Genomic DNA, 22,573 nt, shown 5'->3' with positions numbered 1-22,573 from the left:
ACAGTATACATTGTGTGGCACCAGGCCAATGTTACGCAAGTGTGATTGTTGTGCTGTTGCAACGATTTACTGTATGTGAGTAACGCTGCCTGTATTGGTGTGATAGTGTTTATTTTGGTCTTGGAGACGACTTGGACCGACACAGGAAGTGATTAAGGTGGATTGTCATTTTTGTCTCAGTCTTGGGTAGGTGACTTTGGGAAGCAGAGTTGACGTAACCCCCCTTTTATAATGTACATATTTCAATCTCCCAATTAATGATAAACTCGTTATAAGTTAGGGTACGGCCTGACGTAACCCCATCGTATAACGAGTAGTGACTACAAAAGTCATGTGCGTTCTCTGATTGAATACTGTTCACCACTGTGGGGTGGATGTGGAGCGGCTGCATTGAGGTAATTGGACAAAATTCAAAATAAAGCCATTAGATTAACCTGTGCCATCCCGGCGACGTGAATTAACGTGGCAACATTGCAAGGTCCCTAATTTGCACAATTTTCAATTTTCACGAGTGATTTCACGACTGATTTTTGGCATGTATACACAGGACACCTTCCTCTACTCCTCTACAAGATGCCAAGCAGGAACAATGCCTTACACCGCATAATCTCCCCCCCCCCAAGCCACTGTCTCGGCAATTCACCTGTTACCAGTGACCTGGCCAATAAAGACATTCAGGGCCAGAATGATTCCCCAATCGATGACAATGTGGAGGACAATGTTTACACAGCATTAAAGGAAGAAACAGACAGAAATGATGATCAGGTAATGTGGGAAAAAAAAGGTCATGAATGGTGATGAGTTAGTGAGTGAAACAATGCTTATAATGCCTATATTACTGTTTGAAAACCAATATACTCTTGTACTACATATAAATTCGTACCAAGTAAATAAATAAATACTGTTTATGAGTGGATAAAATAGTTACCCTCCCATAGAACCCATTTTCTTTGGTGCCAGCCTGTTTGAAAACCCAGTCAGGTAAGGAAGTACTCGCACCTAAATCCGGTATTTTAAACCTCAGGTGAGCGATTTCTCTATGAATTTTCGATGTTTCTCACCAAAAGCGGATGTTTGGGCCAAAAAAAAAAGGTCCAAAAACGTCGGGATGGGGCGGGTTAATCAATAGTCCTGCCATTACACAGGAACTTCCTCCATTATCAGTACGCAGAGATGTTGCTTCTTTAGCATTATTTTACCAATATTTTCACTGTAAGTGCTCTGACAAACTTGCTTCAATTGTGCTTCCTCTTCACATTATCTCCCGAAATACTCGGGCAGCTGGGAGCACCCATGAACTCACACTCTCTCCCCCACAATGCAGAACCTCTGCTTGTTAAAATTCATTTATCCCCAGAACTACTACTCGCTGGAATTCACTTTCAGGGATTTGTTTCCCACAAACATTTAATGCACTTTTAAATAGAGTTATAATATTTTATGAATAGAGGATACCTTTAAGCACATGGCCTTTTTTTTTTTTTTTTTTTTTTTTTTTTATTCACTCTTACAAAAAAAAAAAAAAAAAAAGGGGGGGGGCTGCAACAGCATATTAAAAATATAAACATATGGGAAATCACAATGAAAGCATAAAGTTAAAATGGCAATGTATAAAAATTATTTGGAAAACTAAACAAGACTATGAGGCGAATATTTTTCAAAAAACAAAATAAAACCCTAAATCATTTTTTCATTATGTGAGGTGTAAGAAAAATGTACAAGACAGCACAGGCCCTCTATTAAACTCAAAAGGTGATCTCGTTCATAATAACCGAACAATAGCTACGATACTGAAATACTCCTTTCACAGTATTTTCACAAAAGAAAATGTAAACATTCCCATCCCACAACTGGTTTTCCCAGAACCATATGATGATAAGTTTTCAGTCAATGAATTTGTCTTTAGTACCCTCAAAAAGCAGAATGTTACAGCATTCTCTCAGGGTATACTACGGCAGATATTAACCTAAATACTGACAATATATGAAGTATAATGCCTGAACATGTGCTCTTTCAACTCATCATACTATTTCATATACAGTGATAATTGGCTTTTGACAAATTATGATAACTGGCATTTGTTGCACACAGCAAGAAAGCTGGGAAATCCAAATGTCACACTTAATGTTTTAAAAATATCCTTGCACAGTGTTTTATATTACAGTATCTGCAGCACCGTGCTAAACTAGACATTTTTCATTTTCCCTCTACTCTAACAAGTCCCAAAGCTCTTTAAGAATTTTCATCTGTAGGGACAGTCTCACCTGACTAGCTTGCCACTTGTCTTTTTCCTTGATCTGTGCAAGCTGATTGGTGAAGGCTGGGAGGTGGGTCATCATGGCCTCCAGTTCCCGTGTCATGTTCTTCTCACTGGAGGACAGCACTGGCATCGAACGCATCACCTGGCTCATTACACGCTCCAGCCTGGCATGTGTGGAATTAGCAAATCACAAGAAAACACATATGGCACCAACAAAATCATCATTATCATTGTCATATTTTCAATTACTAAGAAGGGATGTGCATCTCCACATATACTTCATCAATCCAATGCTGTTCTTTTGCTTTCACAACTTCCATATCCCACTATCTTACACTTTCACTTACCATATCAAACCATCTTCTAGGCCTGCTAAGCCTCCTCCCACCCTAAGCCACACTTACATATACCATACCTTTTTGAACATCCTAGCCATATCAATTTTAGGAAGCCAGTATGTTAACAGTCTGGTTCAATACCCAGAGTAAAAACATGATGGACTTGGATTATCTACTCAAAGGTTACAAAAGGCCTTGGCAAACTTTCATATTATGATACAGTATCCAAACATGCAAACACTCATCCAATACACCTCACACAAGTTCAGTACTTATGCTCCTTTTACCCTACCTTAGTCTAAGTTTGCCATCATCCTATACACAGTACTGAGTTGTAATAACAGATTAACATTGGAATGGGATGCTTGTCACAGAGAAATGCTATGGAATAGATGTGGAGCCATAGAACTGTCTTTTGCTGCCAATAAGCTACATGAAAAGCTGCAAAAAGATGACAATTTGGGCCAAGTTATGGTAAAATGGACATCTATCTATCTATCTATCTATATTCAGTACTCAATTAGACGACAATCTTTCAACCGGGAAAAAGCAATCAACCAAAGGTTTATCTAATTAATTTTCAATTCGATATGACGAAGAAATCCAACATTCGACCGAAATTTCAAACTTCGTGGGCTCTTTTCACGCCATCCACGACAGTTCACAATGTTTCTGCTAGGGTGTGTGTTGGGCCGCCCACCATGTTTACACTGTGTTTGGATGTGCCCTGCTCGGTCTTGTGTTTTTATCACTGATAAATATCACTGGATAATACCATGGAATCTCCTCTGAACACCTGAAATGTGTGACTGGTGAGTACAATACTGTTCACTTGTATACAGTAAAATGAGATATACTGATATACTATACGTATATTATGTGTTACAGCATTACATGTTCAACTTCTATGATGATGGGGGTGTATTTTCGTAAATACAGGAACGTACAGTGCTGTACATCATTATATTCTTTTATAAGTAAAAATCGATTAATCAAAGTTTAACCGAGACTCTAATATGTATATTAATGTTCAGTAAACTCTCAATTATCTGCTGTCATAATATCTGGCCCAACGCAATATCCAGCCCGATGCAATATCTGGTACTGCTGGTTCTGCTCTATTAAAAAAATATCTGGCAAAATTATGCAACATCCGGCACCCAAACAGGACATAACTGGCAGTTCCATGCAAATATCTGGCATTGATTTTATTCTTTCTTTTTTTTTTTACGAGGAAGAAGGAACCAAAGGCAAGGACCCCGCACAACAGTTCCGAGAAAAAAACAAAAACAATACAAAAGAGAGCTGCTGATGATCGGTTTTTGCTGTACGAGGACTGCTGAAAGCTGCAGTCAGTGGCTTATGGTCCGTGAACACTGTCACATGATGACCTTCAATCATGTGACAGAAGTGTAGAACAGCAAGGTATGCAGCCAATTGTTCTCTGTCATATGTAGAGTACATCCTCTGCGCAGCACTCAGCTTTTTGGAGAAGAATGCTATGGGCACAGGATCGCCATCCACCATCTGATGAAGAGCAGCCCCAGCAGCTACCTGAGAACAATCAGTTATAAGCTGGTATTCTGCACACTGGGGTAAAGGATGTCATAAAGTGCAGGCCTTTTGAAGAGCCTTTTTAACACCCTGAAATGACCTTGAGTGTTGTTCTTCCCATGGTAACTCAAATGACTTTGGGTGCTGTCAAATCAACTCACTCAGGGGATGCACAATATGAGAGATGTGAGGGGTCATCCTTCTATAAAAACCAACCATACCAAGAAAGCGACATAGAGCAGCAGAATCCTTATGTTGAGGGATGTCGGCAATCTCAGCCATTTTATCATCTGGCGATCACAGTCCTTCAGGAGTTACGAGATGCCCAAGGAACCGTAATTTTTCCTGATTGATGAGGCTGTTTTCATGGAGTTTCTGAAAAACTAAGTCAAGATCGTGAAAATGTTGCTCTTCATTGGGAGATGCTATCAATATATCAAGATAAATAAATACACGCTATATCACGAAAAATACAATCCATAAATCTCTGAAATGTACATTCTGAGTTTTTCAGCCCCATAGGCATAAACAGGTGTTCATATAGGCCAAACGGTGTAGTGACTGCTGTCTTCTCAATGTAGTCTGAATTCACTGGGATCTGGTGGTAAGCACGTAAAAGATCCACTTTGCTGAAACAAGTCATACCATGTATTTTGTTAGACAAGCTTTGTATATGCAGGAGAGGATAGCGATCCGGCTTGGTGATAGCACTGAGGGCACAGTAGTCACCAGTAACCTGCAACTCTCCCGGCTTGCTTTTGGGTACTAAATGCAAAGGGGATGCCCACGATGACTCTGAAGGACGGATGATGCCAACCGTCAGTAGTGTCAAAGGCTTTCTTTGCAGACTTCAGCTTGTCAGGTGGTAGACATCTGGGTAAGGCAAATGTGGGTGCTGAACTTCCTGTGTCAATTAAATGGGAGGTTTTAGTAGTAGTTTTAGTTGTCTGTGCCTGGTGCAGCTCAATGACAGAAGAATACTTTTCTAGAAGATTCTTCACTTGCTTAGGGAAACAAGACACTTCGTTCACAATACAGTATAACATGGAACCTCTCTTAATGCACCAGACACTCATAACTGAGTAGCACTGCCACGTACACACCTCACTTTGTAGTCAACAAGTAGACCAAAATGTGATAAAAAGTCATGGCCCAGAAGTGGTGTAGTCACATCAGCTAATACAAAAACCCAGGCCAATGTTCTCCTTAATTCTTGAAATTTAAGGTGCAGTAAAAAACCTCTCCATAAGTCTTTAATGCTTCACCACTAGCAGTAGAGATGCTCACTGGTGTTGGTTCGAGCATGTGTCCAGCGACACATGCACCAGTGTCTCCCACAAACTTAATACCTGTAGTGCCAACAAAAATTGCAACTCCTAGGAGTGGCAGGCCAGTGGCAGCTGCACAGACCTGCCTGTCTAGTTTAAAGAATTAGATGTGGGCAGAATAAGTTGTTCAGGTGAAGCAGGTCGATTCAGTGATGCAGGCTAGAAGATGGCTGAACGTTGAGAAATGGTGTATTGTTTGGCAAGCAACACCAGGGTTTACATGTTCGGGCTTTTGACCCGTAGTAGACGTGAGCCCAACAGATTATGGGTCTTTGGCCTTCGTGGAAGGGTTTCAGCCCATAACTTAACTTGTTCTGATGATAATCCTGTTTTGGGTTTCTGGATGCCATAGTTGAATGACTGGACTGTGATGAGTTAACAGCTAGACACTGCAGCTGAGATTTCACCAGTGGTAGGAGCTCATCACCTAGCTTTGCCAGCTGACTAAATGGTAGCTCCTTTTGTGCGGCCAGAACAGTACCGATTGTAGATGGTAGAGCTTGCGTAAACTTATTTCTCACTAAATCTTCACTTACTCCCACCTTATTAGCGATGCTGAGTAACTCATTCATGCAGGCAGACGGTCGTCCAGTCATCGCTGTGGTGGAAATTAGTTGCTCAAACAGCTCTGGTTTGGTCTGTTCAAAGAGCTGAATTACGTCAGATTTCAAAACCTTGAATGATCTTGAACTGCGCGTTTCCACAGTAAGTTGGCTGACAACACTAGGTGGAAGTGTTGGTAGAACGTGGTAGAATTTGGTTACTTCTGATGTGATACGCTGCAGGTGGAACTGGGCCTCCATTATGGTGAACCACCCCTCCGCCGATGACTCCATAAATTAAGGTGGTTTGGTGGCCACATGGTGTGCTTCTGCTTCAGTGGTAGAATCTTCAGGCCCACACATATCGTCACTAGTCACTCCGGGGTCATCAGTTGTGGGGTGTGTGTGTAGTAGCCTGCGTGTGTGAGAGGTATGGCCAAGGGAAGCACAGTCTCGATGTAGCTTAGTGTACAGTATATTCCGGAGTACCAGTCATAATACAGGAGAACAATGAGTGTCTCGTTTGCTGGTCAGGAACAGACGACTCGGTGGGCAACGGTCCTTAAGAAGTAAATTAAATTGATTCACTGATACACTGTTTCAATATCTAAACTAAAGCTTCAGAACCTAAGTACTTGAACTAAAGCTTCAAAACAAAAGTCATAGAACAAAAACTGAGTAATCCGAGCAAATACATATATATAATACATGTAATATTCTAATTATTAATACAATGTATGTCGTGGTGTCACCACATCTTATAGTATAAACACAGCAGACATGATGGTATACCAATTATACCAATACAACAAGTTTCTGACAAATTTTTGACACTGGATTTTTTTTTACTTTTGTTTTATTTATTTATTTATTTATTTTTTTGTGCCCTGGAAACAGCTATCACTCGTGTCATAGAGAGAGAACTGATTTTCCAGCCATCTTTAGGCTTTTTGTGGATTTTTTTGTTTATGTATTGTTTTCTCAGCGTTTAGCATTAATACGGACATTCCTATGTGTATTCTGACGTCTGAATATGGCAGAATGACCGGAATCTATCTATCTATAGCCCGACGCCCTAATCCCGCAAAGGGTGGCCGCAGACAAAACGCCTCCAAGTCACTCTGTCACCCACCATTTGACTCCCCTCCCCCCAACTCACCCCCCCCTCCCTCATATGACCGGAATACACTGCCAAAATTTGGAGGGATACTGTACATATAGGTAGTTTTTTTTTTTTCCCATGGTTTTCTTGATGTTTAGCATTACTCTGGATATTCCTATGTGTTCTTTGATGTCTAAATTTGGTAGGTTGATCTGAAAACAGTGCCAAAATTAGGAGGGGTACTGTACATATAGTAGTGTACAATATAGATAGGGTGTTTTTTGGTTTTCAGTGTTTTTTGCATGGTTTTCTTCGTGTCTAAAATTATTTTGAATATTCTTATGTGTATTTTGATGTCTAAATATGCCTGAACAACAGGAAAACACAGCCAAAATAAGCAGAGGGGAGGTTGGGTATAGGTAGGGTCTGAGTATAGTAGGGGGGATACTGTTACTTATCCGGATATTGCCACTGCCCAGACATGCCTTTTGCTCTATTATGTCAGATAATTGAGGGAGTGTTGTATATAAAATATCTGAAAAAAAAAAAAAAATAATAATAATAATAATAATAATAATAAAGCAACAGGACCAGACCAGATCACAACATTCCCCTAAACATCTATATTCTTACCGATAAAGCAACAGGACCAGACCAGATCACAACATTCCCCTATACATCTATATTCTTACCGAAATCTTCAACCTTTCCTGGACTCACAACCAAAATTTTGAAGAAAATAATCATCTCTATACTTAAATCACACACATCTCCCAGTAGTCCATCAGCATACAGATTAACACTTTCCCAGGCCAGCCCTGTATAACTTCTCTACTCCATTCCCGAGCCAGGGGTGGGTTTCCAATTAAATGAAAATTTGCTGCCTGTGTTCACCAAATTTCTGTACCATGTACCTGAGCCATGAAAAATTGCCCCAACAAATGATGCATTGGCATGTCATCGACCCGGAATTGGTTGGCCAACAAATAACACGTTGGTGCATCATCAGCCCAGAATAGTGGGAATAGTATTGATATCTGCTTTGCATATCATCCAAAATAAAGGGAAAGACTAATCCCAAAGAATATAACATCACCCAAGACTTACTCATACCTTTGTATTCACCACAAATATTTTGAGCATTCAACCACCACACACCTTTCTAAACTGACCCAACTCATTTATGATGGTTTCCACACAACTGTATTAACCACACCAGCAGCAACAGACACAAAATCATAAAACTTTTGATTATATATTAATGGTCTACTACATGGACAATCTTCACCACAACCACAATAACAACATACAAACCCCATGTAAAAATACCTTTCACCTTCCTTACTTTATTTCAATAAGGGTGAATTGTGGCAATAATGCTTATGGTAAACCTAATAATTATATTGGTAAGTGCTTGCTGGAGTCACAGTGCAACAGTTTCACTTGTACAGTATATTTAGCTGCAATTACAACATCAACAACAATAACCTTGCCTCTGCATGTACAGCTTGCCTATTGTTATACAGTATCTTCATACAGCAACCACTGTCTGCACTCATTTTGTAAGCTAATTTTATACAATTCTTTACAAGTGACAGATATTTAGTAGACTTACCAAATGATAACAAAATTAAAACATTAAAATATACCTAGCATAACATTTCTTTTCAAATTTACATCAATAAAGGAAGATTTCTACTCAAAAAACAAAAAACAAACAACAACTACTGTACACAAATTCAGTAAAAAATTAAAATAAAAAAAGCAACAGTATTGTACATATTCTGCATGAAACCATCTGACTCCACAGATCCTGGGTAATGCAAAGTGCCTGCTGGTCCTACCCTACATCTACCTTACATTAGTAGGTCTGCTACTTAAGGGTGAAATACCAGTATATTTTCTGTTACGAGTCATTTTCTACTTTACCCATTGGAAGTATAGTGAAACATTTTTTTCAAATTCCCATGACATCAATAAAGGATTAGTTCCACTGAAAACAAACAAGCAAACACACACACACACACACACACACACACACACACACACACACACACACACACAAAACTGCTATACAAACTCCACTGCTATAGCCTATCATCTTTTGTTCCACTGATTTCCTCATTTCTCAGTAACAGAACAATAAAAGTAGATGAAGTATATTCCAACTTCCACTCAATTAATGCTGGCATGCCACAAGGATCAGTCCCTATTCCTAATATTAATGATATCTATCACCCATAATCCCATTCACTCATATGCAGATGACTCAACACCTCATAGTTCTTTCACACTTAAACACCCATTCACAAAGTTTAATATCTCTAACTTGCAACTCAGTACAGCAATCTCCATAAATTAAGACTTATCTAAGATCACTGACTGGGGACGAAGTAGCACTGTCATATTTAATGCTAGGGAAACTAAATACTGTATATAAGATTTACTATTAGACAGATATTGCCTGACTCCTACATTACGTTCAATGCCACTAATATTCCTATCACTAAAAGTACTGAAATTTTTTGTGTTTCAATTGACAATACCCTCAGCTAGACCTCTCATATTAAGTCACTTGCTAAAACCGCTTCAAAGAAACATGAATTATTGTGCAGAATCAACAACTTACTTTACTGACGAGCACTTGACTATAATCTAAAAGATTAGTGTGCACTCTCTGCTGGAATATTGCTCACCCTTGTGGAGTGGATGTGGAGAGGTTGCACTAAAACAAATGGACAAAATTCTGAACAAAGCTGTAAGAATTATTAATAATCCTTCAAATACAAATAAACTACATCCCCTACACGTAAGAAGGAATGTTGCTTCCCTTGCATTATTTTTTTTACAAATATTTTAATTGAAAAGGCTCAGATGAAGTTGCATCCATTGTGCCATCTCTCCACGCCTTCCCCCATGCTAGACAGATATCTGGTAGCACACATAACTGGACTGTCACACTGCGATATTGCAGAGCCTTTGCCTATCAAAGTTCTTTTATTCCCCGAACAGCATCTGTTTGGAACTCATGTCCCCCAAATAGGCTCCCCCAAACTTCAACCTAGAGTAGTTCAAAACCAACTGTTACATACTTTTTATGAATGGAGGACACCTACAATCTGGTGTATGGATTTTTTTTTTACTTTTTTTGTAGTTACTATTTCCCTGCTTTCCTGGTAAAGTTACTGGATCCCATAAAATTTAGTCATGGGAAATCATAAGAGGAAGATGCTGATGATTTATAAAAAAGGAGTTCATCATCATCATCATCCAGACCTCCTTTCCCACTCAAGAGCAGGGTGAGGAGTAGAAATGTCCAGACAGCACAAACTTGCCCAATCCAAATAGGCCACACTTCCATTCACTCATCATTCAAGCCCCCGGAATCCTGGCTCTACAGGATACGCCAAAAAACATTCACCACATTCTGCAGCTTCCGACTGAGTCAGTCCAGATGCTGCCATGCTCACAAGGGGTGCCAAAATCCCTGATCATGCATTACTCCTCACAACATTCATCCAGCCAGCTTGATCTCTTGTCAGTTCCCTAGCCTCACCGACTTCCAAACCTCTCTTCCTCAAACACTCATCCACCATATCTCTCCACCTTCTCCTTGGCCTACCTCGCCTCCTCCCTCCTTCAAATTCGCTCAGGTATACCTTTTTCACCACTCTATTGTTATCCATTCTTTCCACATGACCATACCATCTCAGGACACTCTCTTCGATTCTGGTGTCCACCGACTTCCTCACTCCACACCTTTCACGAATCACACTATTTCATATTCTATCCACCCTCTGTACTTCACATACATTCCTCATCAGTCAAATCTCCATTGCTCTTACTCTTGACTTTCATTTTCATGCCACACCATAGTCTAACACCCATATGTTAGAGTTGGCACTAACACTCCCTATGTACAGCTGCAACACTCAACCCTTTGTTTCTTATCAAGGCCTTCATTGCACCAGCTACTTTTCTTCATTGTGTCACTCTACTTTCAATGTCTTTTGCACATTCTCCTCTCTTTTCTATCACTGTAACCAAGTATTTGAACTCTCTCATCAATTCCAGTCTCTCTCCATTCACTGTGACATCACACTGGGAGTCCCCTTCTCTCTCAATAACCATCACTTTATTCTTCTCTACATTTACTCTCAAGGCACAATGCTCACAGACATCAGCAAAACTGCACTAGTCTACCAAGTTCCTGTCCGGTACTTGCAAGCAGTACTGCATCATCAGCATACAACAAATTTGAGATATTCCATCCATCTACATTCATTACCATTGCCATCCCTCTCTCCATTACACATGTTTTCACTTCTCTCATCACCCCATCCATATATACACTGAACAACCATGGGGACATCACACAACCTTGTCACACGCCCACACCAATCGTAAACCACTCACTTAGATGCCCATTAACCCTTACACATGCTTCGCTACCATCATAAAAACTCTTGACAGCACCTAGCAGCTTACCATCTACACCATACATGTGCAAAACTTTCCACAATCCTTCTCTGTCTCCTTTGTTGTATGCTTTTTCCAGATCCATGAATGCCATAAACACCTTATGGTCCTTCTCACAAGCCTTCTCTGCTATCTATCTCACTGCAAATACTTGATCCACACATCCTCTGCCACTCCTAAAGCCACCCTGTTCATCACTCACTAAAACTTCTGATATCTCTCTTACTTTCTCTATAATAATTCTTCCATATACCTTCCCTACCACACTCAATAAACTTATGCTACGATAATTCTTGCACTCACTTCGCTCATCTTTATTTTTGTACATGTATACAATCACAGCCTTTCTCCACCCTGCAGGAACAGTTTCACTCATCCATGCCTTCTTACATATCTCCAACAAGCACTTCATTCCACTCTCCACTACACTTAATCATCTCTGCATACACCTCATCAACCCCAGCTGCTTTCCCATTTTTCAGCCATTCCACAGCGCTCTTCACTTGTGTGAGTGTCACGTCTCCTGGCACTGTAATCCTTCCTTGCACACCTCCAAAACCAATCATGTTTACAGCAGCTCTGCTTTCTCTATTCCCATTCTTCAGGCTTTCAAAATATTCTTTCCATCTGGTCCTTACTTCATCTCCATGGGTTAGTAACCTACCACCTGCATCCTTCACACCATCACATTTCTTTCCGCTTTCACTTCTACATTTCCGCATCTCTTTCCAGAATAACTTCCTATTTTCAGAGTAGTTCGAATTCATTTTTCTTCCCAGATCATCATTTACCTCCTTCTTTTTCCTCTTCACTAGTCTCTTTACGTGCTTCTTGCTCTCGATATACTCAATTCTTATTTCAACTGAACCCCTATCCTGCAACCATTTTAGCCACTTCTTCCTCTTTTCCTCCACTGCTCTCTTAACCTCCTCATCCCACCATGCCGTAACCTTCTTTTTTGTTGATACTCTTGCCACACCACACCACTTTAGCATTCCTAACTAAGCAATCCCTATATGCATTTCACTGGCTGTCCAGATCCAGTTCATTCCAGTTCACTGAATCTAACTCGTCCTCTAGTTTGGTTCTGTAATCATCTGCCACTTCTTTGATCCTCAGCTTCTCACCTTTCAGTCTTTCACCCTGACTGCTCTTCTCACTCTTGATCCACCTCACTCCTCTCAGCTTGATCTTGCATACCACAATCATATAATCTGACAGACCTCCACATCGTCCTCTCACAGCCCTCATATCAGCAACCATTCCCATCATCGACCTCTCTACGAGCACGTAATCAATCAAGCTTCTTTCAACACAATCCCTGTTTCCTCTATACCATGTATATTTATGTGCATCTTTGTGTTTGAAATACGAATTACAAATGCACAACCTCCTCTCCTGACACATATCCTTTAGCCGATTCCCATTATCATTTTCTCCTGGTACTACATAACAACCCAATGTGTCATCCTCTGGACCAGTGCCTACTCTTCCGTTCATATCCCCCGTCACGATCACTTTATAGTCCTGGGCATTTCTTCAACTACTTCATCCAGCTCATCCAAAAACCTGTCTTTTTCTCTCTCTCACTCTTGTCGTCACACAGTGCATATGCTACAATCACTGCCACTTTCACCTTCTCAAACTTGAACTTGACATACATACACCTTGAGCTGACATATTTGAAGTCTCTCATTCCACTCTGCCACACCTCATTCATCAACAAAGCAACTCCTTCCCTGCATATTCCTCTCCCATTCATTCCCCATCTTACACATTTCACACCCTCCCACTCCTCCACTTCGCACCCTTTCATTTTTGCTTCACACAATGCCACCGCAACTTATCTAGCACCCTTGAAGGAGTTACAAAACATTTAACATCCTGACCATGATTTAAATGACTGCAAACTTTATAACAGTACTGGTGCAATTTCATCTTCATAGTAACATCTACATGTGATCATACAAAGGATGTGTTTCAAAAGAAGTAGTTCTCACCTTTCAATTAGCTGGTTCTTTTTGTCATTGGCTTCTTCATATTTTTCTGCTAGTTCATGAGCTTTATCAGTAAGTTCTTTCTTTTGAGCCTGAAGATCATCAATTTCACTCCTCAATCTTTGCTTCTGTTCACGTAATATGTCAGCTCTGAAAATACAAAACATCAAAACAGTACCTGTACTGTACTTCTGGGCAAGTAATTCCAAAAACTACAGATTCTCATCAAGTGAGATGGGAATATCAACAGCAACTGGTGCACACTTATAGCTTATAATATATACTAATATATACATGTACAAGTACTGTGTGTTCATTCACCATTAAAGCATTTCTCATTTCCATCCTGTAGTTTATAAAGTATTCACTCATAGGAGGGAACCTTAATCAGGAATGTCAAGCCAGAGCAATACATGAAAACACTGAACACAACAACACTCTCACAGACATTTCTTCAGTCTCCTTCCACCTAAGGAAACTGTGGCAATCCAATGATGTAATATAGGGAAGAGGTAGACACAAGTACCATAGAAATTTACATATAATAAAACAGAAATAGAACAGATCAAGTCAAGAACAATAATCTTCCACTTAAAGCAACTGAGTGGTAATCCAATGATGGACTATGAAGCGGAGGTACACCAAAGCACTTGCGACAAAGACAAAATTTACAAATAACAAGGCAGAGGTAGAATCAGCCAAGGCTGGTGAAAAAGGTTGAAAGATCTTGATCCCATACTGACTTAACACATCATTATTATGAAGATGATGATAACCATCTCAGAAATAAACTAGTTATTAAATGTTAATCAAGTGATTAGCATATCAAACCTGCGGTATATATGAACTGTCTAGCAGTTTTAAACACACACACATATATATATATATATATACAAGTATACCCCGATATATGATACCCCTAGATGCGATACCCCGGCTTAGCAATGGGGGTACAAATACCACCATACCCCGCAGGATGACGGCTGCGCCCCAGTTTGACGATGGGCCCTCCGACTTTGCATCCACAGCCACTGGGCCGAAATTTTGAATCACGTATGTTCCTGCAGCCAACTGAGCCTGTCCGCCTCCCAGGATGCACAGAAATGCTCAGGCAGCCCCCACTGCCATTGCTCACCCCGTGCTCACCCATATCATTCTTCTCACATCAACCATCTCTGAGTGAGGAATTCTCTTTCACTCGTCCACCAGGCATCATGTTGCATCACCAACGTTACACAAGCCACTATCGTAGTGCACTGTAGCTGTGCATGAGCAGTACCACGAGTTGAGCAGTGATAGTAATTGTGCGTGGAGTGCGATTTTGTGTGATTTTTGGCCTAAATAAGTGTGATCACATCTGGTAGGGTGCTGCATGTGGTGGGGCTAGTGGTGGTGCTAGTGGAGGCCCTAGTCAGAGTGGTAAGCGGCCTGCTAGTGTTGGTGCTGGTGATGTTCCCGCAAAGCGTGTGCGTAAAACTGTGTCTCTAGAAGTGAAACTAGATATTCTTAAGCGCCACGACAAATGCGAGGGTGCGTGTGCTATTGCCTCGGCTCTCCAACTGGCCCAATTGACTGTCTCCACCATCATCAAGGAGGGGAAGGCCATTATGGCTGCCACTGGGAAGGTTGCAACCTTATCCACCTACCGTATCACCTGCCAGAGAAAGCCTGCAATGGAGGGGCTGGAGCGGATGCTGCGCATGTGGGTGGAGGCACCCATGAGTCAGGCGATCATTTCCACTAAGGCTCTCTCACTATGGGACGAAGTCTAGGTGGAGCGGGATCTTGATGCTAGTGAGATATTTATGGCTAGCCATGGGTGGTTTGACCACTTTAAGAGGCATGCTAACCTGCACCATGTGAAGATGTACGGTGAGGGGGCGAGTGCAGATATGGTGGCAGCGGCAGCATTTCCTGATGAGGTGAAACGCATCATTGCAGAGGGTGGCTACAGTGTGAAGCAGGTCTTGAATTTTGATGAGACTAGGCTCTTTTGGAAGAGAATGTCCTCCAAGACATATCTTGCAACAGAGGAAAAGTCTATGCCACAGTTCAAGACCAGCTTACACTGCTGCTCGGGGGCAACCTCAAGTTGAAGCCAGTCCTTGTCTACCACTCCGAGAACCCCAGGGCTCTGGTGGGGTATGTGAAAGAAAGTCTTGGGGTGATTTGGAAGTCCAACAAGAAGGCCTGGCTGACTTCCGATATCTGTTCGTCATATTTCCACTCCTACCTCTATCGTGTCTGAAGATGCATGCCTCGCGGGAGAATCTGGCAAACAGATTTCTTGTGGTGGTAGACAACTCGCCTAGCCACCCTCCCACAATGAAGGAGTGGGCAAGCAACACCGAAGTGGTGTTCCTGCCCCCAACACCACTTCGTTGCTGCAACCTATGGACCATGGGGTGATAGCTACTTTTAAAGTGTATTACCTACACCGCACTATGCTGCAGTTGGTGAGGGCCTGTGACAGAGACAATAAGATGATGGTGCAAAAGTTCTGTAAAGGCTACAATCCCTGCAGCATGGTGGGACGTCAGCCAGCCCACCACGAACGGTGTATGGTAGAAGCTGTGGCCAGAGTGCACACACTCCTTCACCAGCTTCCCCAAGGGTGTACTAGATCTGCCGGTGCAGCGTGTGCGACAGGATATTGTTGAACTGTTGCACAAGGTGGGCTTCAGGGAGGTCGACGAGGAGGACGTGGAGAAGGTACTGGAAAGCCACAGGGAGGAGCTCAGCAATGAGGAGTTCCTCAATATGGAGATTCAGCACACACATCAGCAAGCACAGGAGGAGGAGGTCATCCCTGAAGTGCATGCCCTCAATATGAACATTCTGAGGGAGAAGCTGATCAAGCTGGATGAGATCATTGGGCTGATGCGCACACACGACCCTCTCCCAGGACGAAGCAGGGACACAGCTAATCGTCTAGTGGAGGGAATGAAGGTGTATAGGATGATGCTGAAAGAAATGAAGAGGGTGGCCAGGCAGCCTACAATCACTGCCTTTTTCAAACAGGCCCCAATCACACAAGCAACCCACAAAGGATCTCCCCAGCCCTCAATAAGCAGAGCATCTCCCCAGCCCTCGATGAGCAGAGCATCTTCCCAGCCTTCAACTGACAGAGCATTTCCCCAGCCTTCAACCAGCAGAGCATCTCTCCAGCCACAGACCAGCAGAGAAGCACCCAGGGCCTCTTCTTGCCAAGAATGTGTTCTGCCCCTAGTGCTGGACCTAAGCTCCAGCTGATCCCCATCTCCTGTGTCATCTCTCTTCACTGCAGCACTCCCCCACTCCATCACTGCCTTCCTCACCCCAGCCTCCATCTCCCTCGCCACTGTCTCTGTCTCCCTCGCCATGACGTGAGCCACAGCATCCGACTCCATCACTACCTCATTAGTCATCGCAGTGGTTTCCCTCGCCATCTCACCAGTCATCGCAGCTGTTTCCCTCACCACTTCCTCTGTCGTCGCATCGCACTCCATTGCCACCCCCAATGCCATAGCATCGCACCTCATCACCACCACCTGTATCAGCTGGTTGGAACCCCACAGCAGATCACCAATATTATGTATCAGCTTAGGCATGACTGCATTGTTCCAAGCAGGTTATCAACATGTAATGTTCTGCCTGGTTGAAGTCACTTTCAGCTGACACTCTCCACCAATGTCCCTCTCACACACAGGAGATGGTGAGAATCGGTGCAGATCCTGTTGAAGGAGTGGTAGGTAGCATGTGCAAGTGACAGAAAACTGAGCAGATTTATCTCTTTATTGGCCACAGAAAGATACAACTGCGACACAGAGAGAACTCAGAGTAATACGTCCCTCTCATTTGAATGATAAGTGCTTTCTGCCTCACATCTGCCCCGCTCCCCACTGGGCGTGGTCAGATCAGCATAAAATAGAGGTGCCAATCATCAGATATACCGGGATTTATACAAAAGCAGAAGTAAGTTACAACTCTACCATGCACATTATACACCTCAATAAAGTAGCATTGATTTCATTAAAATATACCAACAGGGTAAATGTTTCCCCAAGACTTTAGGGATATATACAATTCATATTTCTCTATTGCCTTCCCTTACCCTCATGTTTACGCTGGATAAGTGCTGACTTTCGCAGGTCTAGCGCTCATTTTATTCCCACACCACACTTACACTAAAGTGGCATCTGGATTCTTATCTCAACACTACAACACATTATCTCTAAATATGAATAATATAATGTGTACAGTAGCGAGAGACATGCTCCAATGTGGAAAAAAAATGTCAGACACTAGAACACGCCTGAGCCATCACATCGCACCCCATCGCCACCACCTGAATCATCGCATCGCACTCCATCGCCATCCCACCTTGCCAGGCTTCTGCCCCCTCTGACCCTCCCACAGAGAAGGGGTTTGAGGGCTATGAGGAGGATGAGTGAGTGCTAAGGAGCACCACATGTCCCTTAGCCTCGGGCGGGATAACAAGGATGATGACCAGGACCAGACATGGACTTACAATAAGTGATGAGAGGTGTTTGATATTTCCTAACCTATTTTTTATGATTTTCAGATTCTATTTCTTGGTTTTAGTGAGTTATTTAAAGGTGTTAGGTTAGCTTCCTTTACAGCTAATAGGCCATTTAGATTGGCTTTAAACTCGTGTTTGGACTTGGTTTGGGGGGAAGCCCAAGGCTGAAAAACGCATTTTATTACTTTACATGTTAAAAGTATCCCGAAATATGATACCCTGGCTAATGATGGGGTTTTATCTAACCAATTACATCATAAAATGGGGGTATACCTGTATTTACACACCAGTTGACTTAGCAAGTACAGTATACTAGTTTTTGAGTTATATGAGTCTGATGATGGAGAATGAAAGACTGACTAAGAGGGTGTATGTAGGTGAGGTGGAGGGAGGGAGAGGGAGGGGTAGACCGAGGATGAGGTGGAGGGATGGAGTTGAGAGGTATATGAGGGAGGGGGGAGTGAGTTGGGGGGAGGGGAGTCAAATGGTGGGTGACAGAGTGACTTGGAGGCGTTTTGTCTGCGGTCACCCTTTGCGGGATTAGGGCGTCGGGCTATAGATAGATAGATAGATAATACAGTAAATGCAAAATGTGGCATCAAATGGTCAGTATTGATGGAAAAAATATAATACTGAAATGCAAATCAGGCAACGTACAATAACTTTCACTTCACTGTTTAACATCAAACTACATATGAGACATTAGCATTTATTTGTTTGATAAATGTCAGCATACAATCAATATACATTAAAATTATAAAAACAGCCTACACAAGTTGTGTGTATATACTCCTGTAAGTTTGAGATTCTCAGCCTACTGACGGAGAAATGTCTTGGTGGGGAATTGTCCCAGGCTAGAACCTCCAAGTCTGCCTCACACCTGCTAGTGTAAGTGACCTGCTCTACAGTGTTCTGTGCTGCCAGTGTTTTTTTGGATACTCCCCTATATCTATGTTGTGTTTTGTGCATTCATCATGTCTATGAAATGCCCACCTATCTCCCCTGCTGCTGGTGGGAAAAAGAAGAAGGCAATTACTCTTGTGATGAAACTCAATATTACTGCTGAGAATGAAGGCGGCAAGCCAGTAATGGCCGTTGCATGTACACTTGGACTTTCACAATTGACGATCTCAGTGCACCACAGTATTCAATAAACAGCATGAGATATTCAACACTTCACAGTATTATAAAACAGGCTTTGTGTTAATGATTTTGCCCAGCTGTAGGCTAATGTAAGTGCTCTAAGCACATTTAAGATAGGCTTGGTTAAACATGATGTCCATCTGGTTAGGTGTATGAAATGCATTTTTTACTTAAGAAAAATCAACTTACGAGCAGTTTTTCAGAAAGCAGCCTGTTCGTAAGTAAGAGACCACTTGTATATAAAGGTCAAACGGGTGTAGCAGCTTAACCCCTAAAGCTAACAGGATTGATCGATCCTTTTTCAGGATTACGCAAGATACCGAATGTGATCGACAGAGAGGCTTTCAGGAAAAACTGCGGACACTGGACCTGGAGCGGTGGCGTCTTTGCAGTGGGTCTACCCCCCAGAGGCTGTCGAAGAGAAGAGGAGGACAGCATGGGGGCCAAACCACCGCAAACCTGCCCGGCCCCTCACGGGGCCCGAGTACCTGGGAGTGGCTTCGGTCGTCCGGGCAAGTACCACATCGCTTGACACAACACATACAACAACACCGTTTTTCTACACCGAGAAATGACTCCCCGGTGGTCATTTCTTGATGACCGCTTCTAGCCGGGGACATTGAGACCAACCCAGGACCCACCAACATATATATATGTCCAACATACTCAAAACCTATCACGTCGAGTTGACAGACAAAGGGTTCAGTTCAGAGCAATTCCTGCAAGAACTGGACCCATTACACCTACACAACACTTGCATTCAGAAACCATTACACAAGCACCTGGACCTGCTCTTTATGCTCCTTCCCCCCACCCACTAACCCCCCCACCAACCCTACTCCTACTTCCCTCACACCTCAGCCCAATCCATCGATCCTTCCCACACCATCCAATCCCCCAACCCCTCCCATTCCAACCCATCCTAATCCACCCCAACCCTTACCTCCATCACAACCTACTCCTACCCCTTCCCTTCCACATACACCACCACCTCCCCTCCACGCTGCAGCAGCCAACACACATCGCACACACAACATAAACATCCTTCAGTTAAACACAGATGGCATAAACACCAAAAAAAAAAAAAGAACTCAAACAATTCATGAAACAACAAAACATACACACTGCCATCTTACAAGAAACAAAACTACACAGAGCACAGAAAACACCAACATTTCATAACTTCACCACCATTCGACAAGAACGGGGCAATGGCGGTGGCGGTGGACTCATCACCCTAGTACACAAATCCATCAACTTTGCAGATACCAGTGCACACACAAAGTCACTTCTCCCCCCACATGACACCACAATAGAAATACAGTCAACTAAAATACACACTAGTAACAAATCACGCATAACAATCGCCAACACATACATTCACCCCCAGTCATCTCTCACAGTACAACACAATTACTCTGCACAAATACACCTCATCACTACGTACCCAACATCATCCTAGGTGGTGATTTCAACGCCAAGTCGTCGGCCTGGCATGTCAACAACCCTGACACAGACAGAGGGCTGGTACTACAATCCCAGACAGATCATCTTTTCATACTGAACAATCTACATCAACATACCCACATCCCACACCAAGCCCTCTTCCTCCCATCATCCCCAGCCATCACCTTCTGCTTCCCAAACCTCGCCCCCGCTACTTCCTGGAGAGTGGTCAAAACCCTTGGTTCTGATCACCTCCAAATCAACATCACTACCAAAACCAGAATCACCCCAGCTGACCACAGACACACACACTAATGATAAGAGAGCCAACTGGGAGGCTTTCACAACTGAAACAGAACAAAATTTTGAAACACTAAACAGTACACTCATCACAAACATCATCACCACTGTGCACACTTTCAATACAATTATACAAAAAGCAGACAAAAGACACATCCCTAGAGGCAACAGAAGGACACACAACCCCAACTTCACACCAGAAATTCAAGGCCTCATCACACAATGGGACACACTGCGACACTCCCCAACACCCCATACATAAGACACCAAACAACAAATACAAGAACTCAACACTCAAATAAACAATAAAATATCAGAACAGCAAACACTAAACTGGAATAATTATCTCCACACACCTGACCACAAAACAAACACCAGTAAACTCTACAAAACACTTAACAGCATCACACTCTCCAAATGCAACACTACACAATCACATGCTGCCATCACAACAACAGACACCAGACCCTCAAACAAACAACAGGCAAACATTCTCATCAATCACTTTTCACAAGTCAGCCATCTAAACCCTCATCGTGACGACTGACGCATCATCCGACGTAAGAGACAGTTCCCCACAAACCCAGACTACGCACCATTCACTTACAACCAGACGAAGCACATCATTAGCAACCTTAAGCACTCATCTGCCTGTGGACCAGACAACATAAGCAACATTCACCTTAAACACCAACACCTTGGACCACAAGGCATACAAGCACTCACCAACATATCAAACTACAGAGCACACAAAACACCGACATTTCATAACTTCACCACCATTCGACAAGACCGGGCCAACGGCGGTGGCAGTACACAAATCCATCAACTTTGCAGATACCAGCGCACACACAAAGTTACTTCCCCCACAGGACACCACAACAGAAATACAATAATTAAAAATATGCACTGGTAACAAATCACACATAACAATCGCTAACACATACATTCACCCCCAATCGTCCTCCACAGTACCACACAATTACTCTCCACAGAAACACCTCATCACTAACATACCCAGCATCAACCTAGGCGGCAATTTCAATGCCAAGTCGTCGGCCTGGCATGTCAACAACCCTGACACAGACAGAAGGCTGGTACTGCAATCCCAGACAGATCATCTTTTCATACTGAACAATCTAGACCAACATACCCATATCCCACACCAAGCCCTCCTCCTACCATCATCCCCAGCCATAACCTTCTGCACCCCCAAACCTTGCCCCCACTACATCATGGAGAGTGGTCAAAACCCTTGGATCTTATCACCTCCCAGTCATCATCACTACCAAAACCAGAATCACTCCAGCTGGCCACAAACACACATACACTAATTATAAGAAAGCCAACTGGAAGGCCGTTGTAACTGAAACAGAACAACATTTCAAAACACTGAACAGTACACCCATCACAAACATTAACACTGCTGTGCACACTTCCAATACAATTATACAAAATGCAGACAAAAGACACATCCCTAGATGCAACAGAAAGAGACACAACCCCAACTTCACACCAGAAATCAAGTCCTCATCAAACAACGGGACATGCTGGGACACTCC

At 42.6% G+C, this 22,573-nt stretch overlaps 1 protein-coding gene across 1 annotated transcript in view; it reads right to left on the bottom strand.

Moving 5' to 3' along the window:
• mbo (Nuclear pore complex protein Nup88) overlaps positions 1–22,573 on the bottom strand; it is a 177,059-nt gene that overhangs the window by 47,823 nt on the left and 106,663 nt on the right. Inside the window, exons 11-12 of the mRNA XM_080267290.1 lie at positions 13,604–13,750; positions 2,265–2,424 (exon numbers count right to left, since the gene is read on the bottom strand). Of these exons, the coding sequence (XP_080123416.1) occupies positions 2,265–2,424; positions 13,604–13,750 (307 nt within the window). The remainder of the gene's footprint in view (positions 1–2,264; positions 2,425–13,603; positions 13,751–22,573) is intronic.

Source organism: Coenobita brevimanus, chromosome 23 (genome assembly GCF_032717465.1).
Source record: "Coenobita brevimanus isolate Jiangsu-jjx chromosome 23, ASM3271746v2, whole genome shotgun sequence".
In the NCBI taxonomy this organism is placed as follows: Eukaryota; Metazoa; Arthropoda; class Malacostraca; order Decapoda; family Coenobitidae; genus Coenobita; species Coenobita brevimanus.
The sequence above is the reverse complement of the archived record's forward strand: the minus strand, read 5'-3'. Positions and strand labels throughout refer to the sequence as shown.